The 19,069-nt window shown below is 37.6% G+C and overlaps 1 protein-coding gene across 7 annotated transcripts in view; it reads left to right on the top strand.

Annotated features, from left to right (window-relative positions):
- The window catches only part of LOC126336369 (calcium-activated potassium channel slowpoke), a 1,528,406-nt gene that overhangs the window by 1,159,737 nt on the left and 349,600 nt on the right, over nt 1–19,069 (top strand). For 3 of the 7 annotated variants that reach the window (XM_049999994.1, XM_049999988.1, XM_049999979.1), the window contains exon 15: nt 15,415–15,489. The exons of the other annotated variants lie outside the window; for them this stretch is intronic. In XM_049999994.1, the coding sequence (XP_049855951.1) occupies nt 15,415–15,489 (75 nt within the window). The remainder of the gene's footprint in view (nt 1–15,414; nt 15,490–19,069) is intronic. 7 annotated transcript variants of the gene reach the window in all.

The raw sequence follows: 19,069 nt of genomic DNA, 5'->3' as shown, positions 1-19,069 counted from the left end.
CCAAGTGGTCTGTGTGTGTATACAAGTGTACATCAGCAAAACTGCCAAGCCAGTGGTGACATGCATCCTGGAGTGTGAGTGGTACATTCGACAAGTGCAACTCAACAAATCAGCAATGAGCAAACACAACTGAAAACTAAATTAAATTCAGCTGATGTTGTGTATTTGCCAATCAGCCAGGGATATCGAAATCAAAGATAAAGGAGGCCATTGAAATACTAAAACACCCTAATAAATGAATAGATAGGATCACTACAGGCTTGCACTGGTCTAGCTGCCAGGCATTATTACTGAGTAGATCACATGTAACCTACAGCCAATTCACCAATGACTGCCAATCATGGATGATATTGTATGGGGCAGTAGACCCAGAGGAAGGCCACTGAATTGTGATCAAAATGTCATTTTTGTTCAGTGACAGTTATTTTACAGTATGATGTAGTATAATAACAGAAAAGCCTATGTTAATTGACTCTGTCTGCTGAAGTATACACATTTACCTGACAGATGTTGGTTTCAAAAATACAACCCTTAAAGAGATTATTTAAATTATTATTCTTGTGGCTGTCATGGACTGTGCACCAGAGTATTAAACTCTTGCACTGACTTGATAAGACATCTTGAGCAATCAGCACATATTTCTTGAAAAACTTAAATATCCTGTAGTAATATACATGTGTTAAATTGAAGAAGGGCAGTTTATTTAAAAATATAAGTGAACTTCACTCTATAAGGTATTTTATTTTAATTGAGGAAATGAATACAAAGAAATACAAACTCACTCTTAAAGAAAAACTGCATCTTAGTTCTGCTTTTCGAATACAGTTTTTTGCAAATCTGTAAATGTGGTTACAAGTGAAGTCCTGGAAGACCAAAATGACAACAGACTCTATCTCAGTATGTTCTGTGGCCTTTGTAAGGCTTTCAGTTGTGTCAACCATTAATTTATACTCCAATAACTAAAATGTTTAGATTTGATGGCATCTCCTTTGCACTGATAATATCTTACGTACAGAATGAAAGAAAAAGGGTGACATCCAGAAACTCCCCAACAGGAGTAAACCAAAATGCAGAATATGGAAACATAATACATATGATCACGCAGGGATTGGTATCACATGTAGTATTGTGTATAATGTACATTAATCATCTTCCAGTGTGATTTTAAAGATCTGTTCAAAAACTGTAATACACTGGAAATGGAAAAAAGAACACATTGACACCGGTGTGTCAGACCCACCATACTTGCTCCGGACATTGCGAGAGGGCTGTACAAGCAATGATCACACGCACGGCACAGCGAACACACCAGGAACCGCGGTGTTGGCCGTCGAATGGCACTAGCTGCGCAGCATTTGTGCCCCGCCACCGTCAGTGTCAGCCAGTTTGCCGTGGCATACGGAGCTCCATCGCAGTCTTTAACACTGGTAGCATGCCGCGACAGCGTGGACGTGAACCGTATGTGCAGTTGACAGACTTTGAGCGAGGGCGTATAGTGGGCATGCGGGAGGCCGGGTGGACGTACCGCCGAATTGCTCAACACGTGGGGCATCAGGTCTCCACAGTACATCGATGATGTCGCCAGTGGTCGGCGGAGGTGCACGTGCCCGTTGACCTGGAACCGGACCGCAGCGACGCACGGATGCACGCCAAGACCGTAGGATCCTACGCAGTGCCGTAGGGGACCGCACCACCACTTCCCAGCAAATTAGGGACACTGTTGCTCCTGGGGTATCGGCGAGGACCATTCACGACCGTCTCCATGAAGCTGGGCTACGGTCCCGCACACCGTTAGGCCGTTAGGCCGTCTTACGCTCACGCCCCAACATCGTGCAGCCCGCCTCCAGTGGTGTGAATGGAGGGACGAATGGAGTCGTGTGGTCTTCAGCGATGAGAGTCGCTTCTGCCTTGGTGCCAATGATGGTCGTATGTGTGTTTGGTGCCGTGCAGGTGAGCGCCACAATCAGGACTGCATACGACCGAGGCACACAGGGCCAACACCCGGCATCATGGTGTGGGGAGCGATCTGCTACACTGGCCGTACACCTCTGGTGATCGTTGAGGGAACACTGAATAGTGCACGGTACATCCAAACCGTCATCGAACCCATCGTTCTACCATTCCTAGACTGGCAAGGGAACTTGCTATTCCAACAGGACAATGCACGTCCGCATGTATCCCGTGCCACCCAACATGCCCTAGAAGGTGTAAGTCAACTACCCTGGCCAGCAAGATCTCCGGATCTGTCCCCCATTGAGCATGTTTGGGACTGGATGAAGCGTCGTCTCACGCGGTCTGGATGTCCAGCACGAACGCTGGTCCAACTGAGGCGCCAGGTGGAAATGGCATGGCAAGCCGTTCCACAGGACTACATCCAGCATCTCTACGATCGTCTCCATGGGAGAATAGCAGCCTGCATTGCTGCGAAAGATGGATATACACTGTACTAGTGCCGACATTGTGCATGCTCTGTTGCCTGTGTCTATGTGCCTGTGGTTCTGTCAGTGTGATCATGTGATGTATCTGACCCCAGGAATGTGTCAATAAAGTTTCCCCTTCCTGGGACAATGAATTCACGGTGTTCTTATTTCAATTTCCAGGAGTGTATATCATATTGGCAGAGGGTGGCACACAGAGAGATTGAAAGAATGTGAAATGGGTGGAGGTGATAGGACAATGTGGCATGAACTGTTGGGTGGCAGGCGTAGGGAATGTAGATTACCATAGGCCAAGGCTGATAATTTTGGGAGCAGAGAATGTGTTAAGAGGATAACTCCCATCTGAACTGGTCAGAAAAGATGGTGATGGAGGGCAGGAGCCAGATGGCCTGGATTGTGAGGCAGCCATTGAAATATAACAGGTTATGTTCAGCTGCATTTTGTGCCAGAGAGTGGTCTAGTTTGTTCTGAGCCACAGTTTGGTAGTGGCTGTTCATCCTGGTAGTCATACAAAAATAAAAAAGCAGAGCTGGTATGTGACTCGGCTGCCTCCAAAGGTGGTCTGGCCTCTGATGGGGTAGGATAAACCTGTGAAGGGACTGGAATAGGGTGGGTAGATTAGGCAGGTTGTGCACCTGGATCTTTCAAAAGAATGTGATCCCTGTACAAAGGGTTTGGATTGGGAGTGGCAGAGGGATAGACTAGGATGTTGTGGAGGTTGGGGAGGGGGGGGGGGGTGACAAAACACCACTTTATGAGGGAAGAGGAAGATCTTTGGTGGAATGTCCTTCATTTCAGTGCATGGTGACAAATAATAAAAGACAAAGGATGTGTTTCAGCTGTTCCATTCCAGTCTTTTACTGGGTGACGAAATGTATCTACAGACTAGGTCTGGGAGAAAGTGTCTGTTTGTGAAGGCTTTGTTAAGACCATCAGCATACTGGGAAAGGGAGTTCTTGTGACTGCAGATAAGCTGTCCCTCGATGGTGCGACTGTATGGGAGGAATTTTTTCATATGGAAGGGATGGCAGCTGTCAAAATCCAGATAATGTGGCTTTGGTGATTTAATGTGGACAGAGGTGTGGATGGAATCATTAGAGAGGAGGCAGTCAACATGTAGAAAGGACGCACGCTGAGTTGAGAAAGACTAGTGAAATGGATGGGAGAGAAGGTGTAGAGGTTCTGAAGGGATGGCCGTGAGTCCATATTGTGAAGATATCATCAGTGAACTTGAACCAGACTGTGGGTTCAGGGTTTTGGGAGTCTACGATGATTATCCTCTAGATGGCCCACGATGATTATCCTCTAGATGGCCCATAGACGGGTTGGCATAGAGGGGTGCCATGTTGTTCATAATCGCTCACCCACAATATTATTTTCTTATTCATTGTTAGTGCTAGTCTTCCATTACTCCTTTTTGACTTTGGGTTGATAAACTTGTATCACCAGATCATAAGTCATGGTCTCACTGCCACTGCCCTTCACTAATTCACATTTTATCTATTTTCAACTTATCCTCATCTCTTTTTGTATTCTCTTATTTACCTACCTCATTAAAAGATTCCATACTTTGAACTTCAGAACGCCAGGTTTGCCTTCCTTGATGACAAAGTCGTCTTGCGTGGTCACGTTTTGGAGAATGGAAAGGGGGACTATTTTGTCTCTGAAATATTTTACCAAAAAGGATGTTTGAAAGCTTAATGTAGGTGTTGCTCAAAGAAAATAGAAGTTTATTTCTGTAAATGAAGAGTTCTGTTTACAATATATATTACATGTCAAGCAAATTAACAATGAATGCTATTACTTGGCATGTAGCCAGTAGTAATTTTCGGTCTTTGAATCTAGATATCTGAATAATTTGTAGAAATAGTGACTAATGAGCTATATTTTCAACTTTCTTTGTAATTTGTAGGGATTCTCAGTTTCTTGTTTTATGCTAGGTGGGAGCTTATTGAATGCTGTCTAAGTTAAAATTATATATTGAAATAATGTAAATCACACTTAAACTGAAACTGATATTTGCTATTGACAACAAATACCATTTAGGAGTAAATGTAGTGGGATCTGAGTGTAAGAACATCAATATGCTTAAAAAGGCTTCTATAAAAATGCAGTTACGCACTTTACACAATATTCTTACTGCTCACAGAAGATGAATAAATATTTTATATAGCATAGTTGCACTGCCACAGAAGATATTTAAATAAGACAACAGGAAATGAAGACATGAAAAATAAACCAACACTCATGTTTTAGTTTAAAAAAAGTGAGATACATTCCTGCATGAAAACCATGGTGTACTGAATTTCTAGAATATTATTTCTGTGTCATAACTAAATATTGCATTGTTATCCAACTTAACTCCAAGGAGCACATAAAAATTCAAAATTAATATGGTGATTATGAAAGACTGTAACCACTGAATACATGATGTTCTATAAATAAATATACAAATATCTTAAAAAGAAGTGCAAAATTTCAATTCTTACACAAGCACAGTAAACTGGAATCCAGAACATGCCCAGTAAAGCATAAATCAAAGTCTTCCAACAATTGGATCACTCATTTGTGTGTGTTTGTCAATTGGGGGGGGGGGGGGGGGGGGGGGAGAGTGTGTTTAAGTGATGGACCTTGATTTTGTGCGCCTTTGCCAACACAATTCCAAAACTCAAAATGTAAATGTTAATGCAGTCACATAGTAGGTGTGGTGTGAATTGGATTATTGTGTAGATGTACATGTGAACATGGTGGGTCCTATAGAACACCAATAAAGTGTGTTAAAAATTGAACTCTCTGTTACTTTCTCTGGAATTAAATCAGGGGTGTCCAGCCCAGGGCCTACATGCTGCATGCCAGCCAGACCGAGTCTCAAGGTGGCCCAAGAAATTAGCATCTATCAAATGATCACTAAAAAAACTTCCATAACATTTCATTTGTGTAAAATTATGATAAACTGAATAATTTCAATTTGAAACTCCTGGCACATGATGCTATTATGTTATTTGTCCATCAACCCCCTTCCCATTTTTATTCAGTGATTATTGCTTTGGCTAAGTGTATTATGTGTGGCCCAAAAGTACTTGTCTCCTTCCAGTGTGGCATAGGTAAACTAAAGAGTTGAATACACTGGCATTAAATAGTTGTAGCAGTTTGTAATTCCTATATTCATTTTGAATGTCTCTGTGTTTCGGCTACTGTGTGACCATTAATGTCTACTTCTTTTTTTAGCAGGTTATTTTTGCTTGTTTAAAACATATCATAAGAACAGGAATAGAAACAAAAATCATTTTATTTTATGGCCAATTACAGTATAATATTGTTGCTAGTTTCATAGTTATATTTTCTAAATTTCTGTTATTTTCTGCCAGTCTTGGCATTATATTTTTGCCAATTTTTACATTAGTTTCCAAAAGCATATTTTCGAAGTACCACATTTTCCTTATTTTTTGTCTTATTTAATTCATTTTCAATGTTACACTTAAAACGAAAATATACCTATCAATTACATTTAGTTATTGACATTACAGATCACATTTATTTACATTATTGGAAAAGAAATAATTTATAATAAACTGTTTTTTGTATATCTAATCAATCAAAGAAAAAACATTATGCTGCTATTTCGTCTTCACTTCACTGTAATGTGAAAACAGTTGTCTGTAGTCTAAATTTGAGAGTGGAACATAAACTGCCTTCAGTGCTACATCAGACGTTTGAGATTGTCCAAATATCCTTCTGGCATAAAAAGTTGCTTTTACACTAGATTTTTAAGGGCTTTGTATTCTTTTAGAATATTGTACATGACGGAGACTTGCCACCCTAGGCACACGTAGCAGACTCTTTGCCCTTTCAGCTTTAATATAATTTTGTCCAGTCAACGAAGGAAAATTACCGAAAAAAATTCACATAGTCGCAAACTTTTGTACAGTGGTAGGGGAAAGTGTCATAAATAACATACCAATAATACCCCACCTGTGGGGTGTGAGCCTTGGAGTGGGGGGTGTGGCAATTTGTAGGCCACATTTTGATATTTTCTTGAATAACTCAAAAACTGTAGCTTCTAGTGAAAATGTTACCCAGTACAAAATTAAACTACATTAAATTTTCTACAAAGAAGGTCCTATTCATTTTTTCTGTAGAACTGGTAGTTTCAGTGATGCAGGGGATAGAAAAATCTTAAATTATTAAAGATAATGTTTTAATTGTAAAAATTAATATTTAATGCCCATTGAACTAAGAAATAACAGAAAATCTCATCTGTAATATGTAAATATCAGCAATCAACAACTGTATCATTATCATCATCATCTTGCAAATCAAGTAATGGTGCACCATTTTTAGACATATCATGACATGCGCCACAAATTACAGAACATATAATGCCAGCTTTTCTGCATCCACATCGCTGCCCACTTCCAGTATGAAAGCAGTCCATGAAGACATGAAGTGAAATGTATGAGGTACCATTTCCTCAGTCCTACTGCAGAAGTTTTCACAAGTTTTAAAAACAGAACTATCGTATTCCTTGACTCACTGTCATAGCTGGCTGCTGTGGCTGAGTGGTTCTAGGCACTTCAGTCCGGAACCGTGCTGCTGCTATGATCGCAGGTTCGAATCCTGCCTCAGGCATGGATATGTGTGATGTCCTTAGGTTAGTTAAGTCCAAGTAGTTCTGTGTCTAGGGGACTGATGACCTCAGATGTTAAGTCCCATAGTGCTCAGAGCCATTTGAACTATCAGTATCATAGCAGCAACTGTTTTTACAATTCTTTCCCATTCAGCTGGTTCATCTTTGAACTGAAGAACGAACAGTTCTCATCATGATGGAACTGACCTTTCTGAGAAGAAAGCAACAACAGTTGTAGAGGATGACTAACAATCAATTTCCCTTGTAGCTGTCCAAGGCAGTGTGTAGAGATTCATGTAGATTCTCTATTTATGTGTAGATTTATTGGTAATCTATATCTGTATATCCATATTCCATTTGGTGTTACTGAATTTCTGGAAAATAAACACTCTCCAGGTGTGTCTGCACACTGAGTCAACAGTGATTTATGAGACATGCTGTGGAAGGGTTGGTATGATTGTAAAACAATGTGTAGTTGTTTCCTGTGATGTGGTGGTGTAGAGACAGTGAGGCCTCACTCATTCACTGTTCATTTTGCAGAGCACACATAAGGGAAACAAGTTACCGCATTCTGGTAACCTGCCTTCCCTCACATTTCTTGACTCCAGTCCCACTCCCTGTTGATTCCACCCATCACGTCTCCAGCAGTTTATCTCTCAGAATGGCTCTACTATAGTTAGATATTACACAGTTATTCAATATTTGGTCTTAAGCCACTTCATTTAACAATAGACATTAATTTTATACCATTAAAACACTATTTTCAATAATTTGCAATTTTTTCCATCTTCTGAAATGTAGAAACTAGCGGTTCTAGAGAGAAAATGAATAGGACCTTTTCTGTAGGAAATTTACTGTTGTTTGATTTTGTAATGGGAATCATTTTCGTTAGAAGCTGCGGTATTCAAGCTGTTCAAGAAAAACGTCAAAAAGTGACCTTTAAATGCAACCCAACCACAATGTTCAAACCCCACAGGCAGTGATTTGTTGTATGTTGTTCATGACACTCCCCTCTATGTTGTTCATGATGCTCCACACCACCACTACTAAAATTGTGACTACAGGAATTTTTTCTCCAATTTCCCTTCTTTCATCTTCATTGACTGGGCTAATTGATTATCATCCCATGGCTGAAATTAAAACCTAGTTCTGTGAAGCAGAATGTATACATGGATTTGTGGGTATAATGGTTGTTAGCTTAATCTGACGGTGCAAGCCTGTCTTAGGTGTTTCCTACACCTCTTCCTGCAGTGTCCTCAGAGTCTTTCACGGCAGCATAACAGATTATAAAATCTTCAAGCCACATCAATTTGAATAAAGTTCTCAAACTTTTGATGGCTTGCTCTGCCACCATCATCAGGAGTAAAACTATTGACTGCTGGGGCCGGCATTATTTCCCACTTATATACCTATAATAATGGCTGCTAGCACCAATCAGAGTGGGCCAAAATGATGTGTGCGTGGCAGCTCATAGTTGCTCTGGCCGGCCACGTGTCTGAGTGATGTCGCAACTGTCATTGCTTTCTTTTGACATCCAAAGCCCGCCCCCATGCCCTACCCAGTGTTTAGCCCTGGTCTCTGTTGAAATTGTTGCTGTTCATTCTAATCTCAGACACCTCTTTTGTAATGGAGTCCCAGTATGTTGACTCATGAGCCAAGACCCTCATGTTCTCAAACTATATTTTGTAGCTCTTTTCAAGGCAATGCTCTGCTAAGGCCAACTTGTCAAGCTCCCTTTGCTTAATATGGCTCTTGTGCTTGATACAATGATCTGCAACTGGATCTCTCCTATGCAGATGCTGCCGCACTTGCAAGGGACACCATACACAGTGGGCACACAAAGAGCTATGTCATCTTTAATAGGGTGCAACATATCTTGTACCTTGGAGGCGAGCCAGAACACTGGTCTCAATCCCCATCTCTGCAGTGCTCATCTTAACTTGCTGCTTGTTACCCCACAGTATGGCAGGAAAGCTGCCAGCTTGACTTCTTCTGCCTATTCACAAGGCATCCTTGTTCGGTGACACTTGAAAGCATTTGAAATGTGACTTTTGCTGTAGCCATTCTCCTTGAACAATGGATGCTTAATGTTTCTACGGAGGTGAGAGCAGCAGTTTCAAATGTGGCATGGACCCTTGCATCCCCTGACATCACTTAGACCCACAGGAGGGCCAGAGATGCTATGAAGTACCCAACTCACCTTCTACATGTGCATCATTCTAGCCACCTCTAATTGGTGCCAGCACCCATAACTGTAGGTATATAAGTAGGATATAATGCCAGCCCCAGTAGTCAGTAGTTTTACTCCTGATGACAATGGTGGAGCTAGCCATTGAAAGCTCAAGAATTTTATTTGAATTGACATGGTTTGAAAACGAAGAAGATTTTATTCAGTGTGCCTGAAGTATTTTACCCTTCATATTTCTTAAAAGCCTACTGATTTAATCACTAATAACCCATTTCCCACAGTAATGAATCAATCTTCACTTTTAACTTTGGAAATAAATAATGATTTTATCTGGTGACATCAGACTTCCTAATATTTTTGAACAACAAATTATACCGAAAACGACGCATTTTGGGGAGTTCATTGACATGGTGCATCAGTCTAACCACATACTTCAATAGTACACAAGTATATATATGAAAATCATCAAACAATCTACTTGAGAATCATAACCATGTAAATCAATGTGACACCCACTCAGTTTACTTCTGTCAGTGAATCAGAGCACAGGATGTGTAACTTTATGCAGGTGTGTTTCTAAAAGAAACTGAGAATTTTTTTCCCAATATTTACGTTATTTGCGGTAACAGTGTGATCTGTTATGTAGGCCAAGTCCTACATTGGATAAAAATATCATCAGATGACATGTTAATTAATGTTTTTGCCCAACTAAAGTGTCATATTTGATATTTTTCATGTCTGTGCTGTCATACTACAAAGATGTGTTCTTTAAATGATCCACTAGTTTTCTCAGAAACACGTAGTTTTTTGTACAACAGTTTGTGTAAAAATGTATGGGGAAGAGCCACGTTGACACCAAACTCTTACTAGAATAGATATTGTTGGAAGTAGGACATTTTCATCTGATACTATACCTACGTGCATAAATCTTTCCTTGACAAAGACTGCCATATTAAGATCACACACAGTTTACATCATTATGAAAAAAATAGTCCAAATCCAATATCAGCATTCAGTAACTAGCAGTTACCGATATTAGTAAACTGCCCCCCTCTGATTTAAGACATTTCTACATGGGAATAGAAAAATACCAGATTTTTTGACAATTTTAAAAACTGCCAGTTTCACATTACGTTGGTAAAAATTGTAGATTTAATGTAATTTTTAATATTATTGTTTACATAAAAATTTTCTGTGAGACTAAAACTTAAACTATTTGCTGCGAACCAGTTGTTGGTCTGGACATTGTCATCTAAATTGTGTCTGCTAAGGTTGAATTTGGACCCTTGATAAGTATTCTTGTGTCATCAGCATACATTACAGTTTTTGAACCATAGTTTAGAGTCATTGGAAGACAAGTTATGTAACTTAAGAAGAAGAGGGGACACAGTATTTATCCTTGTTACTTTCATCCCTGTGACACTGCCTATCAGTATGGCACTCTGATTTGTTTTGTGAAGATAAGACTCCATTCATACAAATGGGAGGATACCATTATCCCTTAAAACCTTAGGTTGTCAGTTGTATCTTGTGATCCACACAAAGGCTTTGGTAAAAATCACAAAATCTACTAACAGAATAATTTTGCTTATCTTTCTCTCCCAGAACTTTATCAGTTGAACCTTTATTGCTCTCGTTGTGGTGAATCTATTACAAAAACCAAACTGCCATTGAAATGCAGCTACCAGACAAATGAGGAGTACTCCATGATAGGGAATTTTCTCAAAGACTTTTGAAAATTGTGATAGCGTTGGATTGGTTCTGCAGTCAGAGATAATTTGCTTATATGTATTTTTTGGTAAACCCTCCAGCAACTGTACACTTGCGAAAGTGATCAGCAGGCCAGCTCTTGGGAGCAAAGGTGTTCACTGGAATACAAAGTGACCACCATAGTTGTATTCAATGAAATGGAGGGATGCCCAGAAGAACATTGAAGCAAAAGGTTTCCAAACTGGTAGCCAGCGAAGACCTCTTGTGAAAATATTTTTGGACTGGAGTTCTATTCAGGCTTGTGATAAAGTGAAATAAGTTATTATTGCACACATATTAGACACATACTTTTAGCATATAGATGAAAGGTAGTTTAACAGAACTGAAGAATGAGCCCAAAAACAGTTAGCACAAAAGATAAATTAATTGCTAAATAATTCCTTTCCAAATTGTAGTTACTTCTAGTGTAGGCAGTTTGTGCAAATTGTTGGACATACAGAATTCTGACTGTAACTAAGTTTATCATCACCTTTACAATGTGCCTGAAATTAATCTTGCATCAGCTGGCCAACAAGTGTGATTTTGGTCAAAGTCTATAAATATGCTATTATTAAAATGAAACATATATATAGCACGTATTGGATGCTTCTTTAAAAACCTACTACAGCATGTTTTGTTAACCATTATTAACAGTACTAACATCTTTCCATGACAGTTTACATCAGATGAGTTGTCAGTCTGAGCATATTCACTGATTTTTATATGAGAGTTGTAATTAAAGAATAGTGTACTATGACTGAATCCTTAACTAAAGTTAATTTATAAATAGGTACATTTATTTGTTGGCAGAGTATGTGCAAATCTTATCTATTTTATGGATAGAAGTTTGTGAACTCCATGGAGTTTTGGAACTATCAAAGAAAAGTAGTGGCAATTTCAAGATGTGAGGCTCAGTCAGATGGCTCACTTAAGAGTACTGCACATGAGAGACTGAAACTGCATTTGAACTCTTAGTCCATCATACTGTTTTAAATTGGTTTAAAGATTCATATACATGTATACTCTATCCTGTGCAAGCTTCTTCATCTCCCAGTACCTACTGCAACCTACATCCTTCTGAATCTGCTTGGTGTATTCATCTCTTGGTCTCCCTCTACGATTTTTACCCTCCACGCTGCCCTCCAATACTAAATTGGTGGTCCCTTGATCCCTCAGAACATGTCCTACAGAACATCAAACCAGTCTCAGGACTGAAGACCTCAACAACAACAACAACAATACATATATACTATGATGTATGGTTAATTCTTCCATCGAGGCTGGTTACTATTGTTGTTGCATCAAATCGAAATCCTCCTGTTACTGGTTGTAATATGCCTCTCCAATACTGTGTATTCAATGGCTTGTCTTCAGACTGATCTTTAGTAATAATTTCAAAGTGGTTGCAGAAAGGGCATATCCACATACTAAGACATGAAGTTGTTGCACAATTGATTGCCTTGATGTTGTCTTCGTTGGCTTCTTCATATGCATGATAATGTCTACTGATGAATCAAATTTGAAATATCTAGTAATTTTGAAATTAAAAACTTAAGTATGGTATTTTTATATGTATTCCAAAACTTTTCACCCACTATAATCACAGTTTGACCAAATAATTTGAACAATAAGTCTGCTTTATGCAGCCTTACATTAAGACTTCAGCACCATAAACCATAACTTTACTCCAAGTCTATGGTTGTGGGAGGGGGAACAGAAGTAATATAGGTCTACAAAGCAAACTGTTTGAATCTTTGTCAGAGACCATCACTGATATATATTTAGCAAAATTTAATAGAATTGAATTTAAAAAAATTTTATGGTAAAACTTTATTATTGTTCTAAATACATGGAATATACAGCTTATCAGACTTTATCATATTTCTGTCCACAATCATTGTTCTTAATGGCACAGTTACCAAGTTGATGATTCCATACTGCAAGAGGATTTTAGAATTCATATTTTTAATACACATTGTTTAAATGAAATGCATCAGGTATGACTTTTGATGTGTTCCACATATTGTATTCATTCACACAGTCACTTAACAACAGTTTTCAGTTTTGCTCAAAAAACACTTCTCTTCTGTACAGATTTTCGAATGGGACTGCTGTCAAAAAATTACATGTTATGTGAGCTGAGATATGGCACTCTCAAGTCATTCAGCATTTGACATCATAAATATTTTCTAATGCAAATACATAATCATCATATTAGTTTATCTGTACAAATTATTGTTTCTTTTACTGTAATCATATTATTTTCATATAATTGACTTTAAATGTGTAAATAATGACTCCATTTATATCAATGTCAACATACTCCTGAGTAATATAATGAAACCATTTGAATTTTAATTATGTGTACATTTCAAACATTCAAAGGGCATCATTTGTTTAGATTTACATGAAGTTAACAGGAAAGACATTACTTTACAAGTTTATCATAATAATGTTGTTTTAAATTTCACACACTATATATACAGTGACGATTTCATTTTAAATAAAACATATTTTTACGCAAAATACTAATTACTTTGGTTATGAAAGATATTAATTGTTAATACAACATGACACCAATGCTATATAGGTATTTTTCTCCACGTAGACTACATATGAATAAATTTACCGAAGACATAATGTACAATGTGTATGAAGTATCTCTAGTCTCAGAGAAGCTTGTACGCAGTGCGAGATTTTGCAGTATATGCATGGTATGCAGCAATTCCTTATCCCGACATCTATCACTGGAATAGACTTATCTTTATGAACGACCTGGAATAGTGCAGCATTTCCGATGTGTTTCATACCACTTTTTGCCAGAATCATGTCAAACATTCTGTTGGTCACTGTTATAATCTTCAAGATGGCACTGCTGACTTCTTTCTTGGAGAAGCTTAGTCTCCTATATGTTACCAGTCTCACTAAACTTGAGTGTATGTGAGTGGGTTGTTGCTGTCCATGTGACAGAAGTGGTGGTAAGACTTCCTGGAACACATAAGCTTTATGTCATTGCATTGGCACCAGTTAATATTCTTAGCGTAAAATGTTTTGTGCTTAGAAAAAAGGTCAAGGGTTAAGTGACAGCCATAAGAAATATGGTACAGAGTAAATCACATAAATAACTTTCTGCTGGGATTCTGTTTACATGGAATGAGAAAGGGACTCTGATTAGATGACAGAAAGAGACTGCAAAAATGTAAATAAAGTAATGTGACGGAGTAACATCAAAGAGATGGCATATAGATTGTTAACACTTCAGAGATATGCAATTTCTGCAAACAAAGAAGGAAGAAAAGGGGAAGGTTAGAATTAAAATTTTAAAAATCCTTCGTGAATATATTTATCTTGGCTCTGGCATGGTTCCAGCTCTCTGGTGAGTGAGGGTCAGTTTATCTAAAGTTAATATTGTATATTCCCAATATTTATTTCTGTTTTCAACTTTTACCTGTGTATGTGGGCACCTGATTTTGCATGTTGCTATCCTGTGCCCAAATAAATATTCTTAATATGTTGTACTACAGTCAGTGTGTTGATTTGTGCTTGCATTTTCTCAGTTAGATATAGAAAAACACAGAGGTTCTTATGAACATTATTACTACCTTTCATTAGACTTTAACTTTACCTATTCTTGTGGCATGTTTATGACAGCTTGTACATTTTTATGAAACTGAAATACTTTTCTTAATTAGACAGAAAAATGTGTTGTCTGAAGATTTTGATTTTTGTTGTTTGCATATCAAATTACTGGATAGTTTTGTTGTTAAATATTTCTAATATAACCATAAGAAGTACTGAATGAAACAAAGCAGAAGTGACTTCTTATCTTAGTCTAATTGTATTGTACCCAAATTTTCTGTATAGTGATAGACTTTTAATATTTATGTGTTATTTGAGGAATAGTACTGATTTTTAATGCATGGTTTTATCCTTTGGTAATGATATCAGGTAAACTTCCAGTCTCTTTGATGCAGTTTTATTTGGTGATTTGCTTGCAAGAGATAAATTAGAACATCACTTTATTGCTTTGTCATTTTTTTAATTACATCTTTTCTAATATCTACTAAAATTTGGATAAATTACTTGCTAAGATATATTTACTGTATTTTGAAATTTAAAAAAGTCTTTATTCACTCATGTATGTTAAAAATGTTCAATATTGAATCATAGTTTGAATAAGCTGCATCAATAAATATTTTTAGTAAGATAAATTCGCATTAGCTTCAGTATCCCGCTATTGATATGGTTTTACCTAATAGCATCTTTTGTCTTGGGAAAAACAGATGCTTTGCTGTATCTGCTTTCTCAGAGTGTTCCTTTTGACACTGCTGCCTGGATTAACAATTTTACATATGATAGTTATATTGCAGTTTAAAGGACTTTGCAGTATTTTCTTATTTCCCTGTTTGCAGATGTGGGGATGATGATGATGCAGTCAGGCATGGTGAAAGGTGGCTTGAATGCGACCTACCAGAACTATCTGGAGGGTAGGGCTTGCCTCTGCTCCTCTGCTTTCAATAACAAAAATAATATTTCAGATATTTAATACTGAGTTTTTTGTCTGTCCAGTTGTTGGTTGCCACCTGCGTTGTGTCCATTTGCTAGTTTCTTCCTTGCTGCCCGCAACGCTTGCCTCAACAGATGCCTTTGATTTGTACAGAAGAATGTGTCTCTTTTGAGTGCATGGCTCACTGACCATTATGTACTGACTGTATTGTAAGCACTGTGGCATTATAAGCCAAATTTGATAGTTGTAGTACAGGAATGGCGGTTTCAATAGCTTTTAAGCACGAACATCCCTTCCCTTAGAAACCTTGCCAAAGCAACAGTTCATTTGTTATACTTGATGCTTGTGTAAAGCTACATACTTATGCAATTAATTCTACTTTTAGTAATCATTAATTCACTATTTATTATACTTACAAACTGTGAAGATACTTTGTAATTTAACAAGTAGAAGAAGGTAAAATGCTCGCTTACCCATGTCAGTTCCAACTCTATTTGACAGTATGCATAAATATATTGTTGTTATGTATTTGACCCATATAGATCAGCAGAAACAAGAATTTCTTTAAAATTGTGTGTGTAAGTGTTTAAATCTGTGATTTGGTAACAATCTCACTGGACATTTGAAGTCTGAACGTTAAATAGTACATATGGTTGTGTTGGTTCCTTCTTAGGGATATTCAGATTGTTTTCTCTGTCCAATTGTTATACATTGTGGTGGTTTTCTTTGACTACAAAAACTTATCTCTACTGCAGTGGGTAGCAACTTCTTTGAATGAAACCTCCTTCACCACAGTAATTACAACATGTATTTATGAATTATCATTCAAACAGAGTAATCAAAATATGCACATTCATACAAAAAACTGTTGTAACATCTACATTATGCTTCTTCAAGGTTTGCAGTCTTACATTCATCAGTGGATCTTGGAGGCAGATCTTAAAATGGATGAGTGTGATTAATCACAAGTAAATTAAGTTGTAATTCTAGTATGAAAGAGATCATTCTAGTATGAAAGAGATACATGGCATATTAATCAAGTAAATGAGCAATCACAGAATACATTGTTGCATATTGAAGTGAACTGGACTGTACCAGTAACAGAACTGTGGTAGAAGTTCCTAATTTGTTTCACAATTGAAGTATTAATGGAATTCAGAATATCTGAGACTTCTATTATGAGATAAGTGTAGTAAATTCATTAAAAAGATTTCACACACAAAACAACAAAATATTCATGCAAACATATGTTGTAAAGTCCTTCATTTCTTAAATGTTAATGAAAGAACATTTTACAAAATTGTTTAGTCAGAAATCCATAATATGTATTCAAAATGTCCTTTACTGTCTTTTATACATGCATGCACTCATTGAATGATGGAAAAAAACTCTTCCACGCAGTCTCGAAAAGTTTTGCATTTTCCATGACACATTGGTTATTCATCTATGTATTGCATAAACCAATTTTTTTATGTTCCCTCACACATGATAGCCAAAAGGACAGAGGTAAATTGAAGATGCAGTGAATGGAAGTGGTCCTTCCTTAGCTTCATATGTCAAGGAGAAGGAGTCTGTCATAATAAATATCCAGTGCATGTTAAACACTGAAAAATGCTGAAAGACCCCTCATGCATAAACCATATATTTTTCATTTTTTATTGGAAGGCATCCTGTAAGGAGTCTAGAGATGTGTTCTTAAACAAGTTCTTGTAGGCAGCAACTATAAGTTATACTAGAAGAACATGGTACTAGCAGACAATCATGTATCCTTCCAAGCCAACACAGCTACTGTGCTGGTGTCTAGCCTGAGATGTATCATGAGGATTCTTTTCTGGACAGAGAAAAGTTGTCAAGCACTTTGCATGTGTTGAAGATGATATAGATACATCAGTAGTTCATATCATAATATAAGATTTGAGATGATGTGATGTGTTGGTACTTGGTTCTTTGACAATGTGTGAAATAAACTCTTTCTGACATATGACCAGAGCTAATCTTATCCTGTGTCAGTAAATAACTGATGTTGCTGTTCTATCTCTATGAAGTGTTGATAAACAGAAGCAAATATTGTATGAGTCAATTGTCCAAAATCATGTTTCGATACAATCGTTTAGCTTCACATCCATTATCATTTGTGCAGCTCTTCATGAAAGTCATAAATGCCTGCTCATGAAAAGAATAACCCTCCATGGTTAAACAGAAACTTATCAGGTTTCTCAATATTTCTTAATCTGTGAAATACACAGGTTTCTCAGTGCTTCTTCATGTGTAAACTATACAAATATTTCCATAGCAACACACTGCGATCATGCACTAGTCACTACCTTGTCTGTCAAATTTGTTAGCTACAAACACTTGTTGGATTTCTCCCTAGAACACATTGAACAAAAACATTTACTATTACATCAAAAATGATGAATGCATGGTCACATGTGAGAAATGTATGTGTGGTCATGTGTGAGAAATCTGGCCCCAAAAGTTTAAGAATGTGTTTCTCATATTTTCTGCACTTGACAGCCACTTAAGTGACCAACTAAGCTTGCAGGACTTGGCATGAAATTCATTTTCTAATTATGAGAGTGTTGCCCTTTCTGCTCTTTTATTTAATCTATAAATGTTTATCTCTGCCTGTTATTAATGACAAAATACAATGGAAAATCCAGGATTGAATAACAATATGGAAAGAATAGACTGCTACTCACCACATGGAAGACAAATTGAGTGGCAGACAGACACATTAAAAAAATGACAGCTAAATATTAATAGCTATAGAACTAAGTCCTTCATCAGATGTAGATAAAGCAAGAAACACTCATGCATAACTCACACATACATTGCCACTGTTGTCTATGGGCACTAAGCCCTGACAGTGACTGTATCTGAGGTGAGCAGTGATCTTTGTCATGTAGTGGAGGTACAGAACGGGTGCTGGGTAAGGTGGGGAGGGGTATAGCAGGGTAGCGGTCGGTGAAAATGCTAGTGCTGCCTTTGGGTGTGTGCAGGGGTATATTTGGAACAGAACAGTGGGCTGTTGGGTACAGCTATGGGAGGCTTTGCAGTGGGGTCAAAAAGGGAAGAAGAGAGAAGTACAAAAGTTATGTTCAAATAACTGACAGATGAAAACTGGTTACTGGACCCAGACTCACAACACAATCTTTGTCTTTTTTTATAAATGTTCTGCCAGATGAACCATCTGAAGAATCCTTTTTGCATGACTCATAGCAGTAATCTAGCAGTTCCAATATTGCTAACCATATACACAGACTCCTGTAACAATGAGGCTGGTACATCATACAAAAATGAGTGGAGAGTGACTTATTTGTAACCAGTTGTGTGTTTGTGACCAGCAAAGTGATCATTTATGATAATCTAACAGACACATGGATTCAATCACTGTCATGACATATTTTGTCACATACAAACAAAATCTGTAACTTCTGTTGACCATTTTAGTGGTAATATATTATGCATTGGATAATAGCTATGAATACATGACTTAGTGTGCATCAATAGAGTTGACATAGCACTAAGAAGAAAAATATGAAAAGCCCAAATTAAGT

Source organism: Schistocerca gregaria, chromosome 1 (genome assembly GCF_023897955.1).
Source record: "Schistocerca gregaria isolate iqSchGreg1 chromosome 1, iqSchGreg1.2, whole genome shotgun sequence".
NCBI lineage: Eukaryota > Metazoa > Arthropoda > Insecta > Orthoptera > Acrididae > Schistocerca > Schistocerca gregaria.
Note: the sequence above shows the minus strand (reverse complement) of the source record. Positions and strands in the feature narration are given on the sequence as shown.